This window comes from Sphaerodactylus townsendi, linkage group LG01 (genome assembly GCF_021028975.2).
Source record: "Sphaerodactylus townsendi isolate TG3544 linkage group LG01, MPM_Stown_v2.3, whole genome shotgun sequence".
NCBI lineage: Eukaryota > Metazoa > Chordata > Lepidosauria > Squamata > Sphaerodactylidae > Sphaerodactylus > Sphaerodactylus townsendi.
In genome coordinates, this window is record NC_059425.1 from 123,245,640 (window position 1) to 123,268,716 (window position 23,077).

General features: G+C 39.8%; 1 protein-coding gene across 2 annotated transcripts in view; it reads left to right on the forward strand.

Annotated features, from left to right (window-relative positions):
* Positions 1-23,077, forward strand: part of SCML4 (Scm polycomb group protein like 4) — a 101,378-nt gene that overhangs the window by 63,992 nt on the left and 14,309 nt on the right. For both annotated transcript variants that reach the window (XM_048493318.1, XM_048493327.1), the window contains exons 3-6: positions 1,962-2,091; positions 5,617-5,817; positions 7,018-7,209; positions 18,088-18,354. In XM_048493318.1, coding sequence (XP_048349275.1) covers positions 1,962-2,091; positions 5,617-5,817; positions 7,018-7,209; positions 18,088-18,354 — 790 coding nt within the window. The remainder of the gene's footprint in view (positions 1-1,961; positions 2,092-5,616; positions 5,818-7,017; positions 7,210-18,087; positions 18,355-23,077) is intronic.

The window sequence follows — 23,077 nt, forward strand, 5'->3', positions numbered from 1 at the left end:
CTCCACAAACCCCTGCCCCTTACTGCAAATTGATGAAAACCGAGGCAAATCGATGAAAACCGAGACAAATTTTTCACTGAAAAAATCGATGAAAACCGAAACCGATGAAAACTAAAGGCAATGAAAACCGAGCTTCCACTGTACCATGCTTTCACCTGATGTAATAGGCATGACAGGTTTACGCTAACCAGAGGTGCCAGTGGAACAACAACAACAAAAGAGTTATATCATGTATATTCCACATCAGAAACTATTCCTCCCTCACAAGTATTTTCCTCTCTGGCACAGTCTTGATTTAGCTTTCCTGTTGCTGCTGCAGTTGTTGATACAGCACAGCAACAGTGGAGCTTCCATATGGCAGGTTTTCCTGTTGCTTCCCTTTCCCAGCTCTGGCAACCCCAGCCTTTGTGCCACCAGGCCTTTTCTTTTTGTTTTTAGAAATTGAGTATCAATTATGTGTGTGTATCAGATTCTCTGAATTTCCATTATTCACTTTAAACAAGTAAAAATGTTTTGGAGCTGACAAACAGATGACATAGATTTTATGACTTTATAAGGTCTCTCTAGTAATCAGAAAATGGTATATTGGGATCCATTATGTCATATGTACTTAGTATAATGGTTGGTAGACATCTTTTATCTTGTAATCTTAACTATTTTCTAGTATTTCCTTTTTTCTTTTCGATCTGTTTAACATATGTTGAAAAATAATAAACATTATTTTTTAAAATGTCTGAGCTGCAGCAAGATCCCATCGGTTGACAGCATCAGCGTTAATATTTTAAACATGTCGCTCTGGGTGCTTCCCCCAAGTTTCACTGTAAACTTGTTGCAGGTATTTGCACTAGGTTTGTGGTCACAGAATTTGATGAGCAGGGACAAGCTTTTCAGCATTTTATGTCAACCCTCCCTCCCAGTTTTCCCCCCACTCCCAAACCTCCTGAGATGATGATATTATTTGTTGGTGGTCATAATTTTGAATAGCCCGAGGGCTTTCCTTGTTTCCATATATTGGACAGTAAAATTTATTTTGAAGCAAAAATGTGCGTGTCTGTGTGTCTGTGTGTGTGCATGCATGAGAGACACACACAGAGTTATTCTTTTAGTAACAATCAATTAAAATCAATTACTATCTGGACATTTTAAATTGATTTTGCAGAATGCAAATTGATTTTGCAGAATTGCTCTCATAATGCTAAGGAATATCTGTTGATGATGTGTTGTAGCTTTAAACATCAATGTTAACTTGATGAAGAAAGGAAGTAAAATCTTTCATGGCAACTGTGGAATAAAATAAAATCTGTTACAAAAGTGCTCTCTTTTACTGCTGTCGTGGCAGAATGGTCTTATTGTAGTAACTAGTACTCATGCTGCTATTCCATGTAAAATAGAATTCTAAGACCACTAAAAGTAATAAGACAGTTTTCATAGCAACTGTGTGATCCACTGAGTTTAATGGGATTCAGTCACAGCTGCTACCTTTAAGTTTCTAAATTTCTATTTATTGAAAAATGACAGGATTAGTCAAGAAGTCCACTCCATTTGTTCTGATAGTAATGTAAATATTACTTGTGTTGAAGCTTAAGACAGAGTAAAGCAGTCTTTGGTAAAGGTCCCAGTTTGACAACTTTATACAGTTTTTTTTAAATCATATTTCACATTGTCTTTTTTAAACATCCAAAGACAGTTCAGCACTGTAGTTTGATAGTACTCTACAAAAGGATAAACAATTCCACAGTGAATTGCATAACGTTTTTGGATTTCACAGCATAAAACATTAATGCATATTTATTTCCGTTTCCATATTTCCATATTATTTCCGTTTTCCATATTTCATTTTCCATGGAAGCATTAATGTTTCTGGAAAGAATATGATGCTATTGTAATTTGGTTCAAAGATGCAGTAAACTGGAACCAGTCCCGTGTGTGTTTTCATTACCCAAATTGGTTCTGTCTTGCAGCTGAAATCTCGTGTTCTAATGACTCCTTTAGCAATCTCCCCACCAAGAAGCACACCAGAACCAGATATCAGTTCAATCCCACAGGATGCAGCCACAATCCCCAGTTCAGCAGCCCCACAAGCCCTCACAGGTATGTGGACTCAAATAGTCTTTTGAAAAGAATAGGCTGACATAGTACCTACTTTTTTTAAAAAAAACCTGTGTATAAAATGAGCATTTGTACATTGCTGTTCTGGGGCCAGTTTTGTTCATAAATCCTGGCAACTGATCCAGATTTTTACAGAACAACCAAAGGAGCATCCACCGTTCCACTAATCAACATTGCACTAACAGGGGGGAAATACACTTCATGGGTACTAGAAAACACATTATTTAAAATATCCAGCATGTACATGTTTTGAGAGACATACTTCAGAGATATTTGGGTCAATAAAGCTAATATTTTAAATTTCACTATGACATCAGATTGAGAAAATCAGAGTTTTCTGGTAGCCGTACCAATTGGAGACATCATTTTTCTTCAGCACTTTTTTACTTTCTCAGTTTCATTTAGCAATCAAGGCTGTACAAAGTAGAAAATCAACTGTATACACACAAAGGACACACCGGTTTTGAATTAAGAAGCTTAGCACAATGGTTAGAGAGAGTTACCTCAGCTCGCCTTTGTATTAATAAATCTGTTGTCAGATCACTGTAGTGCAGTTTATGTCCCTTGTTTGTGCGTGTAATGGTTTCCCCTGTTTGTTTATATGGCCTTTTGATGGCCTAAAGTGCTATGTAATGCTAAGTATTATTGCCATTATAGTCCTATTTACCCAGAATAGATTGCTTTGGGTCTTTTTATTGTTTAGCTTGAGTGGCTGTTAACACTCCAAGCACTAGATTTTCATTATGGTGATACTAACTGTATATTATCTCAAATATTGCACAGCCATCATCCATGTCCTACACTCTGTTATAATTCCTTTTGTCACCTATCTGATTTCTGTCATAGTGTAATTCTATATGATCTGAAAGAAGACAATGATAACAGTCTTGCAGCCAGCAATAATAATGCATCTTACTTTAAACAGACTTACACCATGTCTATAATAAGCACATATATAGATACACAGACACATACATGCTTCTGAAGAACCTTGAATTGCTGTTATCTCATTTAAAGGGCAAGGTGCTGGCATGCAAAATATTTACATGGTACCTTGCCATTATAGCTGAGGCAGAATTATGCTGCAGACCATTTTACTGATTTATGTAACAATGGCTCATTCCGCACATGCAGAATAATGCACTTTCAAACTGCTTTCAGTGCTCTTTGAAGCTGTGCGGAATGGCAAAATCCACTTGCAAACAGTTGTGAAAGTGGTTTGAAAACGCATTATTTTGCATGTGAGGAAGGGGGCAATATGTAAACACTTGTGATGACTGTGTCAGACTGTCGCTGTCATTTTAGCCCCAGTTACATCTTTTGCTAAAGGTAGATAGCAGTGTAAGATACTGCAGATTACCAATGTAAGACATTGCTACCTACAGGCAAAATTATTTCCTTTCTTTCTGTCAGCTTTCTTCACTGTTTAGCTTTCACACCCATACATAGTAATAGGGACTACTATGGCATGAATTAATTCAGTATTGGTTGCCAATGACACATTCTTATACTTAAGAATCTTTTCTAGCTCCTTCATGGCTACTTTTCCTGGTCTCAATCTCCTACTGATTTGAAGAAGAGTTTGGATTTGTACTCTGCCTTTCTGTCCTGTAAGGAGTCTTAAAGCAGCTTACAAACTCTTTCCTTTCTCTCCCCATAACAGACACCTTGTGAGGAAGGTGAAGGTGAGAGCGTTTGGAGAGAACTTTGACTAGCCCAAGGTTACCCAACAGGCTTCATATGTAGGAACAGGGAAACAGATCCAGTTCACCGGATTAGAGTCCATTGCTCATGTGGAGGAGTGGGGAATCAAATCTGGTTCCAGATTAGAGTTCAGTGCACTTAATCACTACACCATGCTGAATCTCTCTCTACATTCTCCCTTTTAGGAGCCAAGGAAATGAACAATGCCAGTGTCCTCATTTTCCATCCTAAAGCTGAGTATTTATCCAGTAGTCATTGCTTTTGTCTTCTTGATGTTCAGTTGTAGTCCTACTTCGGCACTTCTCCTTTAATTTTCAGCAATAGTCATTTCAAGCGAGTAATGTAGTATCATCAGCATTTCCCAAATTGATGATGTTCCTCCCTCCTGCACATTTCACTCTGCCTCCATTTAAACCTAAACCATCTTTCTCTATGATATATCCTGTATACAGATTGAAGAGACAGATCTTGTCTAACACCTTTGCCAAGTGGAAACCATTCTGTTTCTCCATATTCTGTCCTAACAGTAACCAAAGTTAAAGTTACAAAGTGTCCAAAGTAAAAGTTACAAATGAAAACAATCAGATGCTGTGGCATACTCATTTGCTTTAAAACCAGCGACAGCTTTTCATGATCCATACAGTAAAAAACTTTGCCATAATCTATAAAACACAAGCTGATTTTCTTCTGAAATTCTGTTGTATGGTCCAGTAACCAACGTAAAGTTGCAATTTGATCTCTAGTGCCTCTTTCTTTTCTGAATCCAACTTGAACATCAAGCAGTTCTTGCTCTATGTATAGCAAGAGTCTTTGCTATAAGATTTTGAGCGTCACTTTAGAAATTATGTGATGGCTCAATAGTTGCTGCAATCTTTGATATTTCCTACTTTGGGAGTTGGAATGTAAATTGATCATTTCTAGCCTGTGGGCCACTTGTTTTATTTTCCATATTAGTTGTCATATTCTTGTCAAGATTTTGATGGGGCCCATTTCTGTTGCTTGGAATTCCTGTATTGATATCCCATCTGCTCTGGTGATTTGTTTTTCTGAAATGCTCTCAGCTTTCACTTCACTTTCTAAAACTGTAGGTTTCCCCTTCAAAATACTTTTCTTGGGCAAAATCTATCATCCTCTTCTCTATCGTTATTCAGTGTATTGTTCCCACCTTTACTTGACAGTGGAAAAATGGGAATTCCATTATGAGCACAGGCTGTTGTATATCTTTACATGTTATCTCATCTTTGTGTGTATGTGTGTTTGTGTGAAAGCCAATTGGTAACATTTCACTCAGATTTTATACATCAAGGAACAGCATATAGGACACACTAGATAAATACAAGTAGAATTGTTGAAGGCAATGTAACAGACTTCCCTCTGTGATACACCTCTGAAGATGCCAGGCACAGATGCAGGCGAAGCATTAGGAACAAGATCTACCAGACCACGTCCACACAGCCCAGAAAACCCACAACACCAAGTAGAATTGATACTCAATGGTGACCAGCAGAGAAAGACAACAACTTTTTAGTGTCCCTTATTATTTTCCACTAGATGAATTATTGCCATCAACTCTGCTGCCTTTGAAATATAACATACAAATGTCACTTTGTGTTAATGTAAAAAAGAGCAGACTTTGAAATGGAGCGTTCTATATGCATAAGGGGTGTAGTTGCATTCTACATGTATAAGAGATATAACTGCATCTAGATGCACCCCAATACACATAAAGGAAAAACAGAGATGATATTGTGATGACTTCTTGTAACCTCTTGTGATATTGACATTGGGATTTTCTGTCTTCAGTTTGCATTTATGTTGACAAGCAAGCCAATGTGGGGCCATATCTTGACAGAAAAAAAGTACAGCAACTTCCAGACCACTTTGGGCCTGAAAGGCCTTCTACGGTGCTCCAGCAGGCTGTACAAGCATGCATTGACTGCGCACACCAGCAAAAGACAGTGTTCTCACTCATCAAGCAAGGCTATGGAGGCGAAATGGTGTCAGGTAAGACAATGATAAAATATTTAGTGATTAAAATACCTTGGGCTAGTCACAGCTTTTCGGAGCTCTCTCAGCCCCACCCACCTCACAGGGTGTTTGTTGTGAGGGAGCAAGGGCAAGGAGATTGTAAGCCCCTTTGAGTCTCCTACAGGAGAGAAAGGGGGGATATAAACCCAAACTCTTCTTCTTCTTCTAAACTGAGGACCTCAGTGGTACAGTTAAAAACCTTTAAATCCATGCCGAAGGGTGTGGATTTAAAAGCAGAATCTGGGGTAATTGGGGGGTGCCTGCTGTCAGGGGTGCAATTGTTAAGCTAGAAGCACCAAACTTTCAGGGTATCTTTAGGAGTCTCCTAATGATACCACCCAGGTTTGGTGAAGTTTGGTTCAGGGGGTCCAAAGTTATGGACCCTCAAAGGTGTAGCCCCCATCTCCTATTAGCTCCCATTGGAAACAATGGGGGATGGGGGCACCCCCTTTGGGAGTCCATAGCTTTGGACTCCCTGGACCAAAATTCACAAAACCTGGGTGGTATCAATAAGAGACTTTCCTGATAATACATCCCAGGTTTCGTGAAGTTTGGTTCAGGGGGTCCAAAGTTAGGGACCCTCAAAGGTGTAGCCCCATCTTCTATTAGCTCCCATTGGAAACAATGGAGGATGGGGGAACCCCCTTTGAGAGTCCATAACTTTGGACCCCCTGAACCAAACCTCACCAAACCTGGCTAGTGTAATCAGGAGAGTCCCCCAAACAATCCCTGAAAGTTTGGTGCTGCTAGCCCGAACAATGCGCCCCCTGTAGGCCAAAAACCGAAAAAGCACTAAAATATTTTAAAAACCCACAAACAGAGGGGTGGAGCTTCAGACATGAATTGGGGGGGGGGTTTTCAAACCTGAGAACCCCCCCCCCCTTACCTACGTCCATGACGTGGAGGCTACTGAGACTTTATAGTTCCTGAAGAAAATTTAAGGCTCATCTCTGAGAAATACTTTGAGCAGTAAAAATTAATAAGATGCTGTGCCATTTTCATCCCTTATGTCTTACCAGTATTTTAGTGAATGACCAAGAGTCTTATCATTTGCTCAAATACTGTGACCAAATCAAGGCTAGCAAAAGGGCAAAGGTCTGTTAAAACTTGTCTAGTTTATATATGGCCTTCTTTTACTTATCTTGACTGGCGAATTCTTCACTATTCCTCCCTCAGTTTCGGCTTCATTTGATGGAAAACAACACCTCCTGAGCCTGCCAGTAGTGAACAGCATTGGTTATGTTTTGCGTTTCCTCAAAAAGCTTTGTCGCGGTTTATTGTGTGATAGTCTTTTCAGCAATCAGCCTTTTCCACAATACAACACTTCAGAAAACCCAGAAGATTATGAAAATGGACAAATGGAATCAGGTAGGATCTAACAGTGAATACTTGTGTAAAGAAACTTCTAAAAATCAATCTCTCTTTTATAGGAAAATCTATAATATGAAATGCAGTTTTGTATAATTGCATCAGATGAAGTGAGTTTACAAAAATTTGAGCTGGAATATAATCTGCAAGTTTCTAAGATGCCACTAAATCCTTGTTTTTCTACATATAAAGTAGTGATGATTTCATAGTAGAAAATAATAATAAAAAAACCCAGTCATTGGAAAGCACATGCCTGAAGAAAACAGAGTGGTTAAGAAGGTCAGAGCTAGTGTTGTGTAGTATGCAGAATACCAGACTAGAATCTGGGAGATCCAGGTTCATATCCCGGCTCTGTCATGGAAACTTGCTGGGTGACCTTGAGCCAGAAACACATTCTTAGCTTACCACGTTTCAAAAGTTTGTTGTAAAAATAAAATGATGGTACAGGAGAATGATATTTTAAGGTGATTTCAGTCCCAAAGACATTGGAGAGAGAAAAATGGATATAAGTATTCAAACAAATACACTGTTATACTATTTATCTCAGACCATAAAATGGTTAAGTGAAAACAAGTAGTTTGTTGACTTTCAGTAGGCCTCGAGCACAAATTTTGCATTGGTTCGACTTCACACTGACTCACTGCAATTCTGGTTCTAAACCCAGCTGGTACCTGATTTCAGAATGTCTTATAAATAAATCACAAACCGGTCACAAATTTATCAGTACCTTGTTTGTAACAATTCTTGGGTACAATTTTCTGTCCTGTCAATGTTGGTATGCTCTTCATCAGCTGAATTATTTTCAACTAATTTGCCAGTCCCAGAATGATCTAAGGGCCAAATTACAAATTATGCTTAGTGGTATGAATGTTTTGCTGAGATTTGTATGTGAAAGTCACAGGTAACAGCAATTCTATTTATTTATTTATTTGGAGGACAGAAAGTTTGTGTGAGGTGGATGGGTGGGATGGAACACTATTCCATTCTCATCCAGAACATTCTTCACCTCTTCAAAATAATTTCTTCCAAGTTGTTTATGGTTACTGATTTTTAAACTTTTAAAATATTTACAATTTCTTATAAGGACTAGAACCAGCTGTGAAAGAGGAATTTCCCTCATCAAACTAAGGACTAGCCTCCACATTGTCAACAATGTGTCAGTGTCACTTCCCTCACCTGCCGAAAGTGAACATCTGGAGAGCCACAGGTTGCAGATCCCTGCCATAGAGGCTTCACCCAAATATCAGAGCATCCCCAGTGACATGATGACATCACTTCCAGTGAGTGCCGGAAGTGATGCTGATGTATTATGATGACAAGGAGGCTAGACCTCAGTTCACCAGTGGTACGACCCCCTACCAGCCAGCTGAAAGGTGCCGTGGGAAGGGGGCCCAAAACTGGGAATCCTCCTGCCCTATCATAGTCTGGCAATGTTAAGGGGAGGTGGTTAATAGGCATTATAACTCTGTAACATTTTGCACATTTTTTACTTTCATGCAACTTTGGGGCAGACAAGTTTGAACCCTGTAGAATGACTGGAAAGAATAGTCATGCATGCCTATAGTCTGGCTTCCAAGTAATATTCTGAATGGACAAAAACAACACAAGTTCAATCACTCAAATGCAATAAACATCCTCTGTTCTATTTTCTCTCTTATTTAATCCCACAGCAGGCTTGCCTCTTGTCGTCTCTCATAAAATAAGAGCAGTACACGGCTTTGGAGTATAGTCAAAATAAATGGCTTTTATGGTTATCAGTAGTCTCAGCTTTGGTTCAGCATTTAATTACCTGCACAAGTCATTTGTTGCCTCATATATTCCTCTCCCATGAACATTATCCCTTAAACAATAAATAAAACATTAAGGTCAGATTTAAAAGGGTATGGGAGATCTGTGCAATTCACTCAACCACAACACAATTTAATAGAAAACTATTTGCCTGATCTAAAAAGGCTTGTGGAGAGGAGGTCATTATGTTGTCTGCAGCGTTTGAAATGAGATGGAATGCAATGATTGTATACATGGATTTTTTCTTTCTTTTTGACAGCCACGCTGCCGTCAGAAGTGGGGTTATGGCACTGCCACCCATACGCCCCTATTCACATACTCATTGACAGTGATTCAGGGAAGAGGACATTATATTAGCATAATAGGCCATTTGTAAACATCTTCTTTGCACATAGCAGAAACTGACATTTATTTACTGTACTGCTTTCCATTCATGACAGCTGTCTAATGATGCTGTGAAGGAATTATGTTAGCGTATAGCTCAGTGAGTTTTAAATTGGACTGGCCTTTTAGTTAACACCTGGTCATGTGTTGGTTTGCTTTCTGGTTTAGAGCAGGAGTGTCCAAACTTTTCAGTACAAGGGCCACACTGTATATTTTACAAATATCTGATGGCCGAAAAAAAATCAGTTATATAAAATAAATGAATGAATAAAATTTAAATGGATGAATAAGTTTTACTTGGATCTTTTTTGTAATCAGCATATGATTCAGGACAAAAGAGAAATGTGACTATTACAAAGAAACAAAGAAAAAGAGAAGTGATATATAATGAGTAAAAATGTCAAAAATTAGCAAATGCTCTGACAAAATAATCAGTTACTTAACAGGTGAAAAAAAACCAAGCTATGCATTTTTAAAGTTTTAAATACTGAAAATTTATGATTGTTTAATGAAATTAGAATTTGTCTAATGTTGTGACACACAATAAGGAAAATAAACACACTCCAAAAAAGAACTTCAGTAAAAGAAAACAAAGAAATTCAAAATAAACTTGAATCATTAATAAAGGTTGAAAAAAAAATTCACCTTTATTTTTCACCTCTGCTCCTTTCTATACAATTTTGGCAATTGGAGTTTTCAATTCTAAACAACATAACCTAAAGCACAAGATTAATAGGAATGATGGAACTGATTTTTTAATTTCAAAATATCACAGAACTGAGGTTTCAAATTTGGAGCCAATTATTAGAATGGACTTCCAATTCTCATCACATAACAATTGTTACTCAAGAGATGATACAGGAAGAAGGATTCGACATGACCCACATATATAGGGTGGAAACAAGCGACATCCAGTACACTTTCTCTGCCCCATTTGTTGCGGAAACACAGTTTATTATGATTTGTTTGCATATGTGCAAAAATGTAGACACTACTTTTTGAGTTTATTTGGACACTACTTCCTCAACATGATCATTTTAAAGCATTGTCAAAAAGTCAGTATATGGAAACCTGATTCGTTTTATCAGCATGGGTGAGGTTACCATTGAATAATTATGGTTTGAGAGTCTTAAAGCTTATGGCCCAGGTAAAAATGAGAGCTCACCAGGCTGACACCACTTTGATTGTAAAGAAAGGAATATGGTGGACAGAACTGCTTGTGTTAACTATCCACCTGTATGGTTGAAAAAATATTTCAAGTTGCTATGGGCCAGATAAAATCTTGTAGCAGGCTGGATGTGGCCTGTGGGCCATAGTTTGGAGACCATGGTTTAGGGTGTTTTCACATGGATTGAATACAGTTATACAGAACCTTCAGTGCAGATGCATTGGGAGCTATAGCCTGTCATCCTGTCTCTGTCCAAGGGGCAGCTTTCTGGGCCTGCATGCAGGACTGGACCTTTCATCTCAGTAGTGCACTTAATTTTTCTCAGGCTGCTTTTTCATTTTCAAAATGCCCTGTGGCATATCCGGGAGCGTACCTGCTGCGGGGCTTCCTACCCTGCTTGTAGTTTCATACGACTGCCCGGCTCTTTCCTTCACTCGAGTCAGGGCCAGTAAGGGAAGCCCAAGCTGGTTCCCCATGAGCCCAGGGCTTTCTCGGGGCTTTCCCATAAGCACTGAGCTCTTTCGCAGTCTCTTCCAGGCATGGGAGGGCAGTCTCGATTTCCTATGTTTGGATTTGCTGAAACTCACCCCATTCCCCCCACTCACTTTCAGTACTTTAAAAAATTTTTAAAACAAAGAGAATCACCCCTTTCCCCCTTGCAAACTCCTTGCGTGTTGGGGGGAGGGGGTATTCTCGTGTTTTGGTGGGGTGGGCCAGAGCACTGAGGTGGGAAAAATGACCCTGGTGCTGCTGCCATAGAGTTCTTCACAGCAGGGAAGCCCCTGGAGCAACACAGGGGCATTAAAAAAGAACCTCCATTTTGGCAGTTCTGGAAAGCCACAGAGCAAAGCCAATGCTCTGGGGCGGCACTGGGGCAACAGTGTGGCAGACATGCTGCAGCAACAGGGGCAATGAAGAACTCTCCAATGCACCGGGGCATTTCCCATGCTAACAGAGGAGCAATTTTGCTGTGAAAAACCAGCCTCAGTGACATAATTGAAAGTGCAGTTCATTTCCTTCCATGAATAGATATGAACATATGACCGGAAAGATCTGACGTCCCTATTCTCAGCTCCAATCACTGGATTTAAATATCCTCAGATTTGTCTGAATCTCACAGGGAGATTTCCATTTCCCCCTGCACATACACACTCACTTCCTGGCTGCAGCTGGACAGGCTTGCCAAGGATCCTAGGCTCTGCCACCCCAGTGGAGTAGCCTTTCCCGTTCACTCCTTCCCTCCCCCCTCTCTCAGCAGATCACCTGGACTCCTCCAGGTGGGCACCCCGAGGCCACTGGGATCAGCCTGTCCTTCTCCCCCACCCTCTCAATGGGAGCCACCACCGGGCCCAACATGGCTCCCAGGCTATGCACTGCTGTCAGCCTAAGTGGGTTCTCTGCACTTGCACAAAGAACACTTTTTATTGGGGGGATTTAACCCCCATTTAAAAAATGTTTCAGATTCATCTGCTGACCTGGGAGGATTTAGCTATCCCCAGGCATGGGGCACACTTCAAAATTAGATATATGGATGAGTCGTGTGTCAAAATTTGTCCAGAAATATTATGCAGCTTGAACCTGAATGAAATTAGATGTATCACAGTACAAAACGGAAACTATGCAGTGCTCCTCATGTTTAGTTGTCATTTTCTAAGATCTGACAGATATTTGAACTGTTGAGGAATCCAAATAAGTGCAGCATTTTGTTTATCAGAAACATAAAATGACATAATAATAGAAACCTTTTTGATTTTAAAAATTATTTTCCATATGAAGCATTTGAATTTTATAACCCTAATATATGAAAGATTGGGGATGATAAACTTCTATCTGGGGGCTGATGCATTGAAGTAGTCCCCATTGCACTTGACTCCATCATTTCAATTCCTCGTCTTTCTTCCTTTCGAAGCGGTGGAATGTTCTTCCTCCCCATTTTCATAAAACCCAGAAGTTGTGTGCAGGGAGGTAAAACAGTGGCTTACTCTTTTGATACTACTGTTTGAAAGTTCAAAGAGGCTCAGGATAACTAGTGCGAACCTTTACAACCGCAGCAGAGGAATTCTAGAACAAAGGAAATGGCTTCCTGGCTTTCTTTCCTTTGGCCGTATTAAACTATTAACTAACTAACTTCCTGGAAAGCAACTGAAAAAAGCACCAGTCCTATTAACAGCAATGATGAGTTGTGATTGAAATTTGCAGGTATGGATGAGTGAAACAAGTTGTTTCTCCCTGGTCATCTTCTGATGAGAGCAGATGCGATAGACATTAAAGCAACCTCAGAAATACACATAAAATAAAAACACGAGAATACCCCCTTCCTGGCAAATTCCTAAGAATTGTGTATTCAGTTTGAGTAGCCACAGCCTTATAGCTACGTTGCCCTGTGCACATATTGGATAAAACACATAGTGGAGATTAGAAGCAAGCCAGACTGTCCTGTTCCCCTCCCCCAGTGTGCCTGTTTCTTATGTCCATGCTCTAGAGGTCACATTTTCTCACTAACCAGCATGGCCTATATGCTGTAAAATTAAATGTTTGTTTATACAGTGCACATGCACTTAAGCATACTTCCCAGTTCTCAGATTCAAAAGCAATTAGTGTTATTAGAAGAAAATGTCAATTAAGAATCTCATGAAAGAATAAAGATATAAAAGCATCACATGGCTTTTTGAGACTTTTCTGAGTGAGGCTGAGGTCTGAGGCTGAGGTCGGAAGAAGTGGCATGAAGCCCTGTATCAAGACAAGAAAGAGAGGGAGTGTAGGATGCTAGCAGAAGGGGGAAAATCACTTGAGTAGGGCTCTGAATAATCAGAGGCTAATGAGTGAGAGAGCTGGGTACAGGGAAATGGGGCTAAATGGGGGTGGCGGGAGGCAGAGACAAAGAGAAATAGAAATAGAAAGAAAGGGCCATAGATTGCCTCTACCAATGTGTGAACATAATGAAGAGTTACGGTGGCAAAGGAGCCATCTGGAAGGAAGCAGAATCAGTACCATAGTGATGAAGGGATAGCCTTAGGCAAGACTAAACCCAAAGTGCCAGCAGCGGAGGAGCAGTTCAGGGACAAACTACGCCTAATATGTAGGCTGAAGGGAACCTGGGTATATTTCAAATTCATGCTCTTGTCTGCTAATGGTGAGAAACAGATTTCCAGGATAGTTGAGTTATCCTTTGGAGAATAACAATACGGAGAAGATGAAATTTGTTGGGTGGTTGTGAAACACAGTTATGATAACAATAATCCTCATCATTTTGAGTCACTGTTATCTGCTCTGAGTTGCAAACTGAATGCAAAAACTACCAATGCAACTGAATCATTCCCAGTATATGAGAATGGTCAGAAAGCTTCTGATTGGATAATTATTCCAATGGTTTGCTTTCTGGGTCTGATTTCTCAGTCAATGGGAGACAGGAGAGCTGGGACAGCAGGGAAAGGGAGTGGCTTAGCACAAAGCATATATGCACCTGATGGATCATTCTTGGGATACCTGTCACTAAATAGAATACTCTGAACTGGTGTTCTTATAACAAGCACTTCCACTTCCCACTAGTCATTGCACCATGCAAAGGAGAGTTTTAATTGCCATTTGGATGCTGCTGGACATTTGGGAGGGAAGTTCTTTTGGGTAAAGGGTGCAATCCCTGAGAATTTAGTCCCAGTTATGAGTATGTTGAAAATGTGTGTGGGGCGGAGAGGGTTATGCCTTCAAACGTGCTTCTAATTAAAGCCAGTGGAACAAACAATTAGATTGATTTCTTAACATGTCTAGGACCTTTTCTGCATGGTTTTCCCCTGTCAGTTTTAGCTCCATACAACTTTGGTTTATCCTCTGATTTTGCACACTGGGGAAAGGAAAGCTGAGGAAGCCCTGCTGCAAAGGGGCATGGTTGTTTCGGGCTGGGAGTCACATGACGGGACCCTGTCACGTAATGGGGAGCCTGGGTGCACCTATATAAGACAGTGCCCAGCTGGCCCTGGCCTCGTTTGAGACCATTGGAGCAAGCGGAGCGCTCCTCGCTTGCTCTCTGGGCGCCGCTGAGTGATCGAGAGGCCCGTCAGGCCTAGTTGCAGTGGTATGAAAGAGCCCAGTGATGGCCCACAGGGCCTTTGCTGGCCTGGGGAGGAGGGCACTTGTGGGGGACAAAGAGGTGATACCCAGCCTGAAGGCCTGTATGCATGGCGGTCACGGTTGGTGTTGGGCTGGGGCCTGCAAGGTGGGGTATGTGCTGGGAGGGCGGAGCCTCCCTTCACATTGCAGCGGACACCAGGGGGCAAGGTCAGGGGCTGGCACGGTGCAGAAAAGGCCTGGATCACAAATCATAGATCACTGTTCTAGCATAAGGAAAGCACATCTGATTTCAGAATTGTGACATCAGTAATAAACTGAAGGGTCTAAAAAGATAGTCTGGTATTTGAAGTTAAATAATGATGTGATGTGGAAGAGAAGGCACAGTTCAAAATGAAGGATGAATTATAAAGAAAGGAAGGTAGGTTAAGAGAGAGAGAATGGTGTCATGAGGTTGGTATGTTGAACTGTGTCATATACTCTACTATCTGTCTTGCTGTTTCTGCTGTCTTGGTTCTTTGATATGCTAACATACATGAAACTGTAAGAAAATTCTCTGTGATAATTTAATCCCTTCATTCTTGTCTAACTCTATTCTTCTACCATCATATTATGCTGATATAAAACTGCAGGGTTTCTCATTCTTCACAGTGCAATTCCCAACTTTTTTCTGATAAAGTTTTAACTCTGAAAATTGTATCTTTTAATCTAAAATACAGAATGGTGACAATGTAATACGAGTCAGCTATGTTATGTGTGAGGGTCCCTATCCTTGTGCTCAAGTTCACAGGATCTAACCCATTGTTGGTCAATCAAAGAAGGGTAGATATTAGTCATACATTTTCTGTACCCAGTATTTATGAAGCAGATTCAGTGATTACACAATATATATATTTTATTTATTTTTATATATTAGATTTTAAACCGCCCATCCCCGAAGGGCTCTGGGTGGTGTACAGCAGGCCAGCAACAACATTACACAATAACATTACACATATATCACATGTTATTAAAGCAGTTCATTTATTTACATTTATATTTGCTCAAAACATAGTCAACTTCTCTTGTTCTCTGAAAATCTCAAAAGATGAGTGGCTCTGTGAAGTGAATTGTCATATTCAGACACAGATTCTGTGTAAGGCTTAATTTGGTGTTACCAGTGATATGGTTTCCATCACTCAATTTTTTCCCTTTGCAAATCATGAGCTCAGTTTCCTTTTCCTGTTAATCAGTACTTCTATAGTCTGAACATTTTATATTACTCTTTTTATTCCTATGATTCTGTCACATGTATCTAGATGGCCTAGGCTAGTCTGATCCTGTCAGATCTCAGAAGCTAACCAGGGTTATATGGATGACCTCCAAGTAGGATTTCCAGCTCTGGGTTGAGAAATGCTTGAAAATTTTGAGGTGAAGACAGAGGAGCATTGGATTGGGGAGGGGAGGGACTTCAGTGGGTTATAATTCCATAGAGTCCAGCCATTTTCTCCAGACCAAGTTATCTCTGTTACCTGAAGATCAGCCTAGGAGATCTTTAGCCGGAGGTTAGCAACCCTACCTCCAAAGAATATCACTGTGGGAAAACCCCACTGCAAAGCAAACAGCCGTGGGTAAGAGGTACATGCATAAATATGCTGAGACAGTCTAACCAAAGTAGTTTCAGTTGTCTCATTCCTCTGTTTTAGACTGTGTTCCATTTTTCCTATCCCTATTGTACCATTCCAAACAAAGTGTTTATGCCAAGTGATTACTAGAAACATGTAAGGAATCAAGTAAGGGCATATAACACTACAATTGTAAGACACATGGCCATCACTAGTAAGTCATGTGCCTGAGGTGAAATTTGTCCATCCATTTTACCACAGTGTCCTAGCACATAATTTAGTTTATTTCACACATTTAGAAAATCATTTGTCCTCCATTGTTGTACTATATGAAACTTTGAGTTTATATCTGTATTGGAGAATTTTCAAATAAATCCAGTGTGTTAATTGAACATATCTGATCCCTGAAAACCATATGGTGTTTGTGTACCGTTTCTGCCTTAAACCCCACACTCATTGCCAGATAGGTATATTGCTGTGACACTGGGGTATCTCCCACCTTTCCCCTTTTGTGTTTGATCTCAGAAATTATCATGCTAGAGGCTTTCAACTGTAAAACATCAGAATTTTATAAAACTTCTCAGGTGAATAAGATAAGGAAAAGAAATTTGGTGAGAAGGAAAGAACATGTTCTTAATTGTACACCCCAGATGGCATTAGGCTGTTTGACAATATTTCAGTTTTCTACAGATTTCTAAATTCTTTGAAACAAGATATATTTTCTTGTTTTTATACAGTTTTGACTCTGACTTACATTCAGAGGTTCATGTGTAATCTATGGTACCCAAAATCTAGAAGGAATTGAGTATTTACACAACTCCCCTTTCCCTTCAAACTTCCCCAGTTTGTAGGATCACTTCAGTCTTCAGAGCTTTTGAAATAAATCCACATCAGAACTAGAGATGGGAATTCTTCTCCCACACAAAGTTAAAATTCATCTCCTGGTTAGAGGCTGATCCCTCTTTGACACCATCTTTTTCATTCAGCCAACTCCCTCTGGTTTACATGCACAGTTTAAAAGACAAACTAGCTCTATTTCTGGATCTTGCACTAGGAATCCTGCTTTTCCTAGAAATTTGTTCCCCTCTTTGGCTAGAGTAGAGTCCTTTTTTCCAAATACTCTTTCACCACCAATACCAGAGGTCTAAACACAGGCACTAAATACATCTGAACTCTCTGGTTCCAAAAATTCCCCCCTCCCACTAAATCTGTCAGTAGCTCTGAATTCTAAACTCCACCCACACCCAGCATGTCACTCTCATACACAGGCTGTGTGAGGAATTAATCCTCCACAGTCAGGTTTTCTCCTGCCTCTGCATGTTCCTAGCTTTGAAGTAGCATTATTCAGAATTGAGTTTATATACTCCATTTTCCTTAGGTCCATCACAATTGCAGATTGTACCAAGGTGGCTCTGTCCATGTGCAGAAATAAACACATTGGTGTAATAAAACTGGCATTCTAATATGAGGGAATTGATGGCCATTAAATCCCATCTACTGTGTAGGTCACTATGTCATTAGGCAAATGAAACCTGTGCTCCAGTCCACCAGAAACCTGTTCAACCTACATAGTTCCTTAATGGCTAACCATATACTTTCCCAAATTATGGGGAAAATTTTTCTGAATCAAACCAAGCACTGCAATTACAGTCAAGTAGACTCTCATGGCTAACATGTATTATTAATTTATTTCATAGGCAGAGAGATGATGTCCCAGAATTAATATAGGTAATTTCACAAATAATTGTTGTTAATGTTGTAGTTTTTAAATGATTTGTTGTTTGATATTTAAGGCTAAATGAAAACAGCAATATAATTTTGAAGCCAACTCTACACTAGCTTTGATCCTGATTATCTTATTTTGAATAGAAACAGTCATACCTGGAGATTACCTGGTTGATCCAGTGACCGCAAAGCACTACAATATAGATCCCACTGATTCTGCATTCAATTGTATGGGCACCATGTACTCCAAGAGGCAGAACTCTGGAGATGGACGTCATGGAGGTGGTTCCGCAACATCTTGTATTCATCGTTCTGGTCAGATTGCTTCTGGAGGACCATCAACTATTGGTTTGAGGCATCAATCATCAAGCCCAACCCAAAATGGAACCTACCTGGAAGGAAACAGAAGTGGTAACATAATATATTTTATTTCATCTTGATAATGATAAGATTGTGTTAATCCATATCCACCAATTAATATAGCCTCATACTTCTTATGCAGTAAAAGCTTAATTAGGTTTTAGAGTCGCTTTTTCTTTTTTACATTTTTAATTTAATTTTTTTAATGGTTTAATTTTTAAATTAAATTAAATTAAATTAATTCTTTGGTATTCTATTTGGCTTCTGTTGGATTGGATCCAATAATTAGTGACACCAATTTTTTACTTCGTACCTGTATTTTTTTCCAAAGCAGCGGATTTTAAAATCATTTTGTATTTATTCTATTTAATGCCTAATAAAGATTTTGTTGTTGTTGGATTGGGTCCAGTGCCTTCTTTCTGTTAAGTGAAAAATCTTCCTCTTCTGGAACAAGGCTCTTCACTTTTTAGAAGGGAGTCATTGGTTCCCTCTCAACAAATTTAATGTAGTTGGTGTTGGTCTGTCCAGGATTTACATATATGTTATTCCTTAATTGCCTGCCTTTCCCATTATGTAAGGGCAGCATGAGATGACAAAAATAGAAGAGCTGTTAAACATATTTTTGAATAGTCCATGGCTAATAGACTGCATGTTAGGTTTGGTTGGTCACATGTTGTATAGTCCTTTACATTTCAAAGTTACATTTGAAACTAATTTATTATCCCCCAGGAAGGAAAGCAAATTATATGCAAATGCCTTAACAGTCCAGGTGCTCGGGAGCAACAGCCGCAGAAGGCCATTGCTTTCACATCCTACATGTGAACTCCCAAAGGCACCTGCGAGTGGCAGAGTAGCAGAGACTAGATGGAGTAGCGAGTAGCAGAGAGCTGGACTAGATGGACTCTGGTCTGATCCAGCTGGCTTGTTCTTATGTTCTTATGTATATATATATCCCCCAGGAAGGAAAGCAAATTTGATATAAAAGCACAAGCATTTGTAGGCAAATAGAAAAAGTCTTAACTTTTAAATAGTTGTTTGAAAGGTGTTTTTATTTGCAAAGGATGAAAGAAGCAGATTTTAAATTAATAGATACAGTATTGCTAGACTCTGATAGAATCTAAGATGCATGTATTATTCCAGCTATGTCTATGTTTTGTATTGTCTTTTTGAAAACGAAATTATGTAGCTTTCCCCCATCGTTTTGAAAATCCCCCATTTTTCAAATCTATTTTTCCTTAGCTTTTATTTAATGTGCTGGAGCATTCCCCTAGTATCCTAGCATATGTCTGTTCTGAATCATGTATCTGGGATTACTTCTCAAAAGCATCCCTTTATCCGGCCTTTAGCAATTGAATGCTACAAGCATCTTCCTTCATTTCTAATTATTGAAGCATCTCTTATATCTTTTACATTTCAAAGTTATATCTATCCAAATACCGGTAACTAAGTGTCTTAATGTAAGTCAATAACAACTTCTTCCTAATTCATTAAATGGGCCTGGATCCTATTAAAGTGTCAGTGGTTCAGATTCATGGAAGGGCTTTCCTGTACAGTCCACTGCTACCTCCAAATGGCATTTCTGAAGTTGAGGGACTTTGAGAACAATATGGGATGCATCGTGGATGGGGGTTATTCACTTGCAATTTCCTGTTGCTTGTGTCACTTCATCCTTATAGATTTATATTTTCCAACTAATAGTTGGAAGTGTCTCACACCCACACTAGATGAAATTATTAGTCTTTCAAACAGATCTCCGTTTTGAGCTGGCCCCTCTTTGTAATAACCCCCTTCTGTTCTGCTTGGTATATAAATAAGACCTGAAGGAGTTAGACTCCTATGCATCTGATGAATCAAGCTCTTTCTAAAAAGGTTTCTGCTGGAATAAAGTTTGTTAGTATTTTAAATGCCACTGCTTATCTTTCCATTCTGAACTCAGGTAGCACTTGTATGACTGTCTTTTCTTAAATATGATGAAATTAACTGAGAGGTAACCAAGATGAAATTAATAAAACTCATTTGTATAATGAGTCAGGAACCGGCTCCAACAATAGTGTTCCCTTTATCTAAATTGCAGCTAATTGGGAAATCCCTTTTTTGCCCTGTATGTAAATTCTGTTGATCTGAGCTGGCAGATATTTGCTGGAAAGCCTCATCACAATGTCAGCATTTTGTAGCCAGTTTATGACTTTATGTAATCACAGGTTTGTGATTGTGAACCAAAACTTGACATTTGTGAGATTTCAGCTTTCCTTCCGCATCAGTGTAATGAAAAGGATGGTCTGGAAAAGTTAGTACATAGTTTGAGAATGTTGGACAGGAAGATACAGCAAGGAGCAACTGTAAAATTAAGAGGCTGCTAAGCTTCTAAGTTACAGGAATAAGTGACTATTTATGGCTACTGCTGAATTATGTACAAATACACTATATAAAATAATTTAGCATGCTAAATTATAGTGGTGGTTGGGGGCATGACAGTCGGAAGGGATGTGGCTGTTTTCCAGGGTTATTTTGGTCTCTCTGTTGAGGTTGCTAACTCCCAGGAGCTTTGGGGTACTGGAAATTCCAGAAAGTGATGTTGCACAATACCATGACTTCACTTCCAGTCATATACCAGAAGTGACATCATAGCATCACATTCTCTCCTTTTCCGCCCCACCTGGTGCAATGTGCCCCACCTTCCCTTGGTAGCTCCACCTCTGGGGATCTTTGAGGGAATGCAAAAAAAAAATTCGTCACCCACTGGCACAACAGAAAAAAACAGGCAAATCTCCCTGGGGAGAATGCTGCAGAGCTTTGGACCATGAGTGAGAAGGTTGCCACTCACCTAATCTCAGAAGGTGAGGCATCCTAATCGGGGTCTTCAAAGTTGACTGTGATGGTCAGGCAGGTTCATAAGGGGTTAAGCAGTACTTAAATACAGGCCAATTTCTGGGCCCAATTCAAGGTGCTCGTTGTTAACTTTCCGTTAACAATGAGCACCTTGAATTGGGCCCAGAAACAAATTTGAAACCAGTGCAGATGGGCCAAGTCTGGAGAGATATGGTTCCAACAACCCACTCCACTCAACACCTTGGCTGTAGCATCCTGTACCAACCAAAGTTTCCAAACCCTTCTCAAGGGCAGCTGCAGTAACTAATCTAGATGTAACCAGGTCATGCAGCACAGCAGCCAGATCTTTTCTGCCCAGAAAAAACTACAGTTGGCTAACTAGTCACAGCTGGTAAAAGGCATTGCTTATCCAGCAGTAGACCTAGGTCCAAGAGCACCTTCAGACTGTGGACTTGTTCCTTCAAAGGGAGTACAACTCTATATAGAACCGGTGACTCCTCAAATTCTGGGTTCAACCTTCTGCCCACAGTAGCACTTCTGTCTTGTTGGAATTAAGCTTCAATTTATTAGCCTGCCTCCAGACACCAGATCAGAGTTTCTACAGCTTAAAATGGTATAGCTCTGTTTAGGATGCAGTTTGAGTTAAATAGTAGACTGATAAAATTTTGCCCTAATCTCAAAAAAGTACCTGATGCTGTTACACCATTCGCATACATTGTTCAAGAACATAGAAATAGATTAATTTATCCTCTGAAATGCTTCTTTAGCCTCTGAACATCCCATTTACTTTTTTTTGCTGCTTGCCAAAGCCAGGAAATTGAATTTTACCTAAATTATGATCTTTAAGTATGATTATTGGTTTCAAACACTCCTCTCTCTTTGTAATGTGAGCATTCTTTATCAACTTGCTTAATTGTGATTATACAATGCCCTAGAATACCATAGACAAGTGAGAGATGAAATCATTATTAATGTATTTAATCCCTGGTATGATTCATTTCAGATTCATAAATGCAGAATTAATACACAAGAAGGACTCTTCCCTATACATTTTAAGAAGGACTGAGGAAATTGCAAATTTTGTAGTGGCTTCACTGACTACTAATTAGGTTCTGAACTTCATTCAATATGCTAGTTTTAATTTGTAAATTTGGTATGTGTCTGATAGACTTGCTCTCCCCATGAGTTCCACTTCCATGAGTTAAGAGTGGCTGGGAAGGCATAGCCTAGATATCTGTTTTTCATGATGGATTATCTAATAGCAACCATGGCAAGTGCTTGTTTATTTTGGCTCTGTCATTTTGGCTCTTACGTTTGCAAATCTTAGAGCATCCCATGTTGTCATTTCTGAATTTTGCTGAAAGTGATATCAGCATGCCAGTACACTGCCAGTATAGACCGCATCCTGCCCCCCAAACAGTGGTGGGATTCAGCAGGTTTGCACTACTTTGGCAGAACCAGTTGTTAAATTATTTGAATTCCACCACAGCTTTAAGGCCTTGTACAATCTGGGACCATTGTATTTACAGGACTCCCTCTCCCAATACTGCCTCTGGGAAGCATTATGCTCTGCTAGAAGTAGGTTCCTGATGGCCCCTGGCCCCAAGAATGTCCAGCTGGCCTCGACCAGGTCAGGGCTTATTGGTCCTTGGCCCAATCTGGTGGAATTCTCTGTCAGCTAAGACTAGGGCCCTTTGGGACTTAGTTCAGTTCCACAGGGCCTCCAAGACAGGGCTGTTCCACCATCCATCCATCTGTCATCGTCGTCGTCGTCGTCGTCGTCGTCATCATCATCATCATCATCATCATCATCATCATCATCATCATAACACGAAATACCACTGACTGACTCATCAACAGTACTCAAAAACCACCAAAGCCACACACATGAATTTTGGCACACCTGTTCCTTACATATTCCAGGTGCTCACTAAGAAAGGATTTC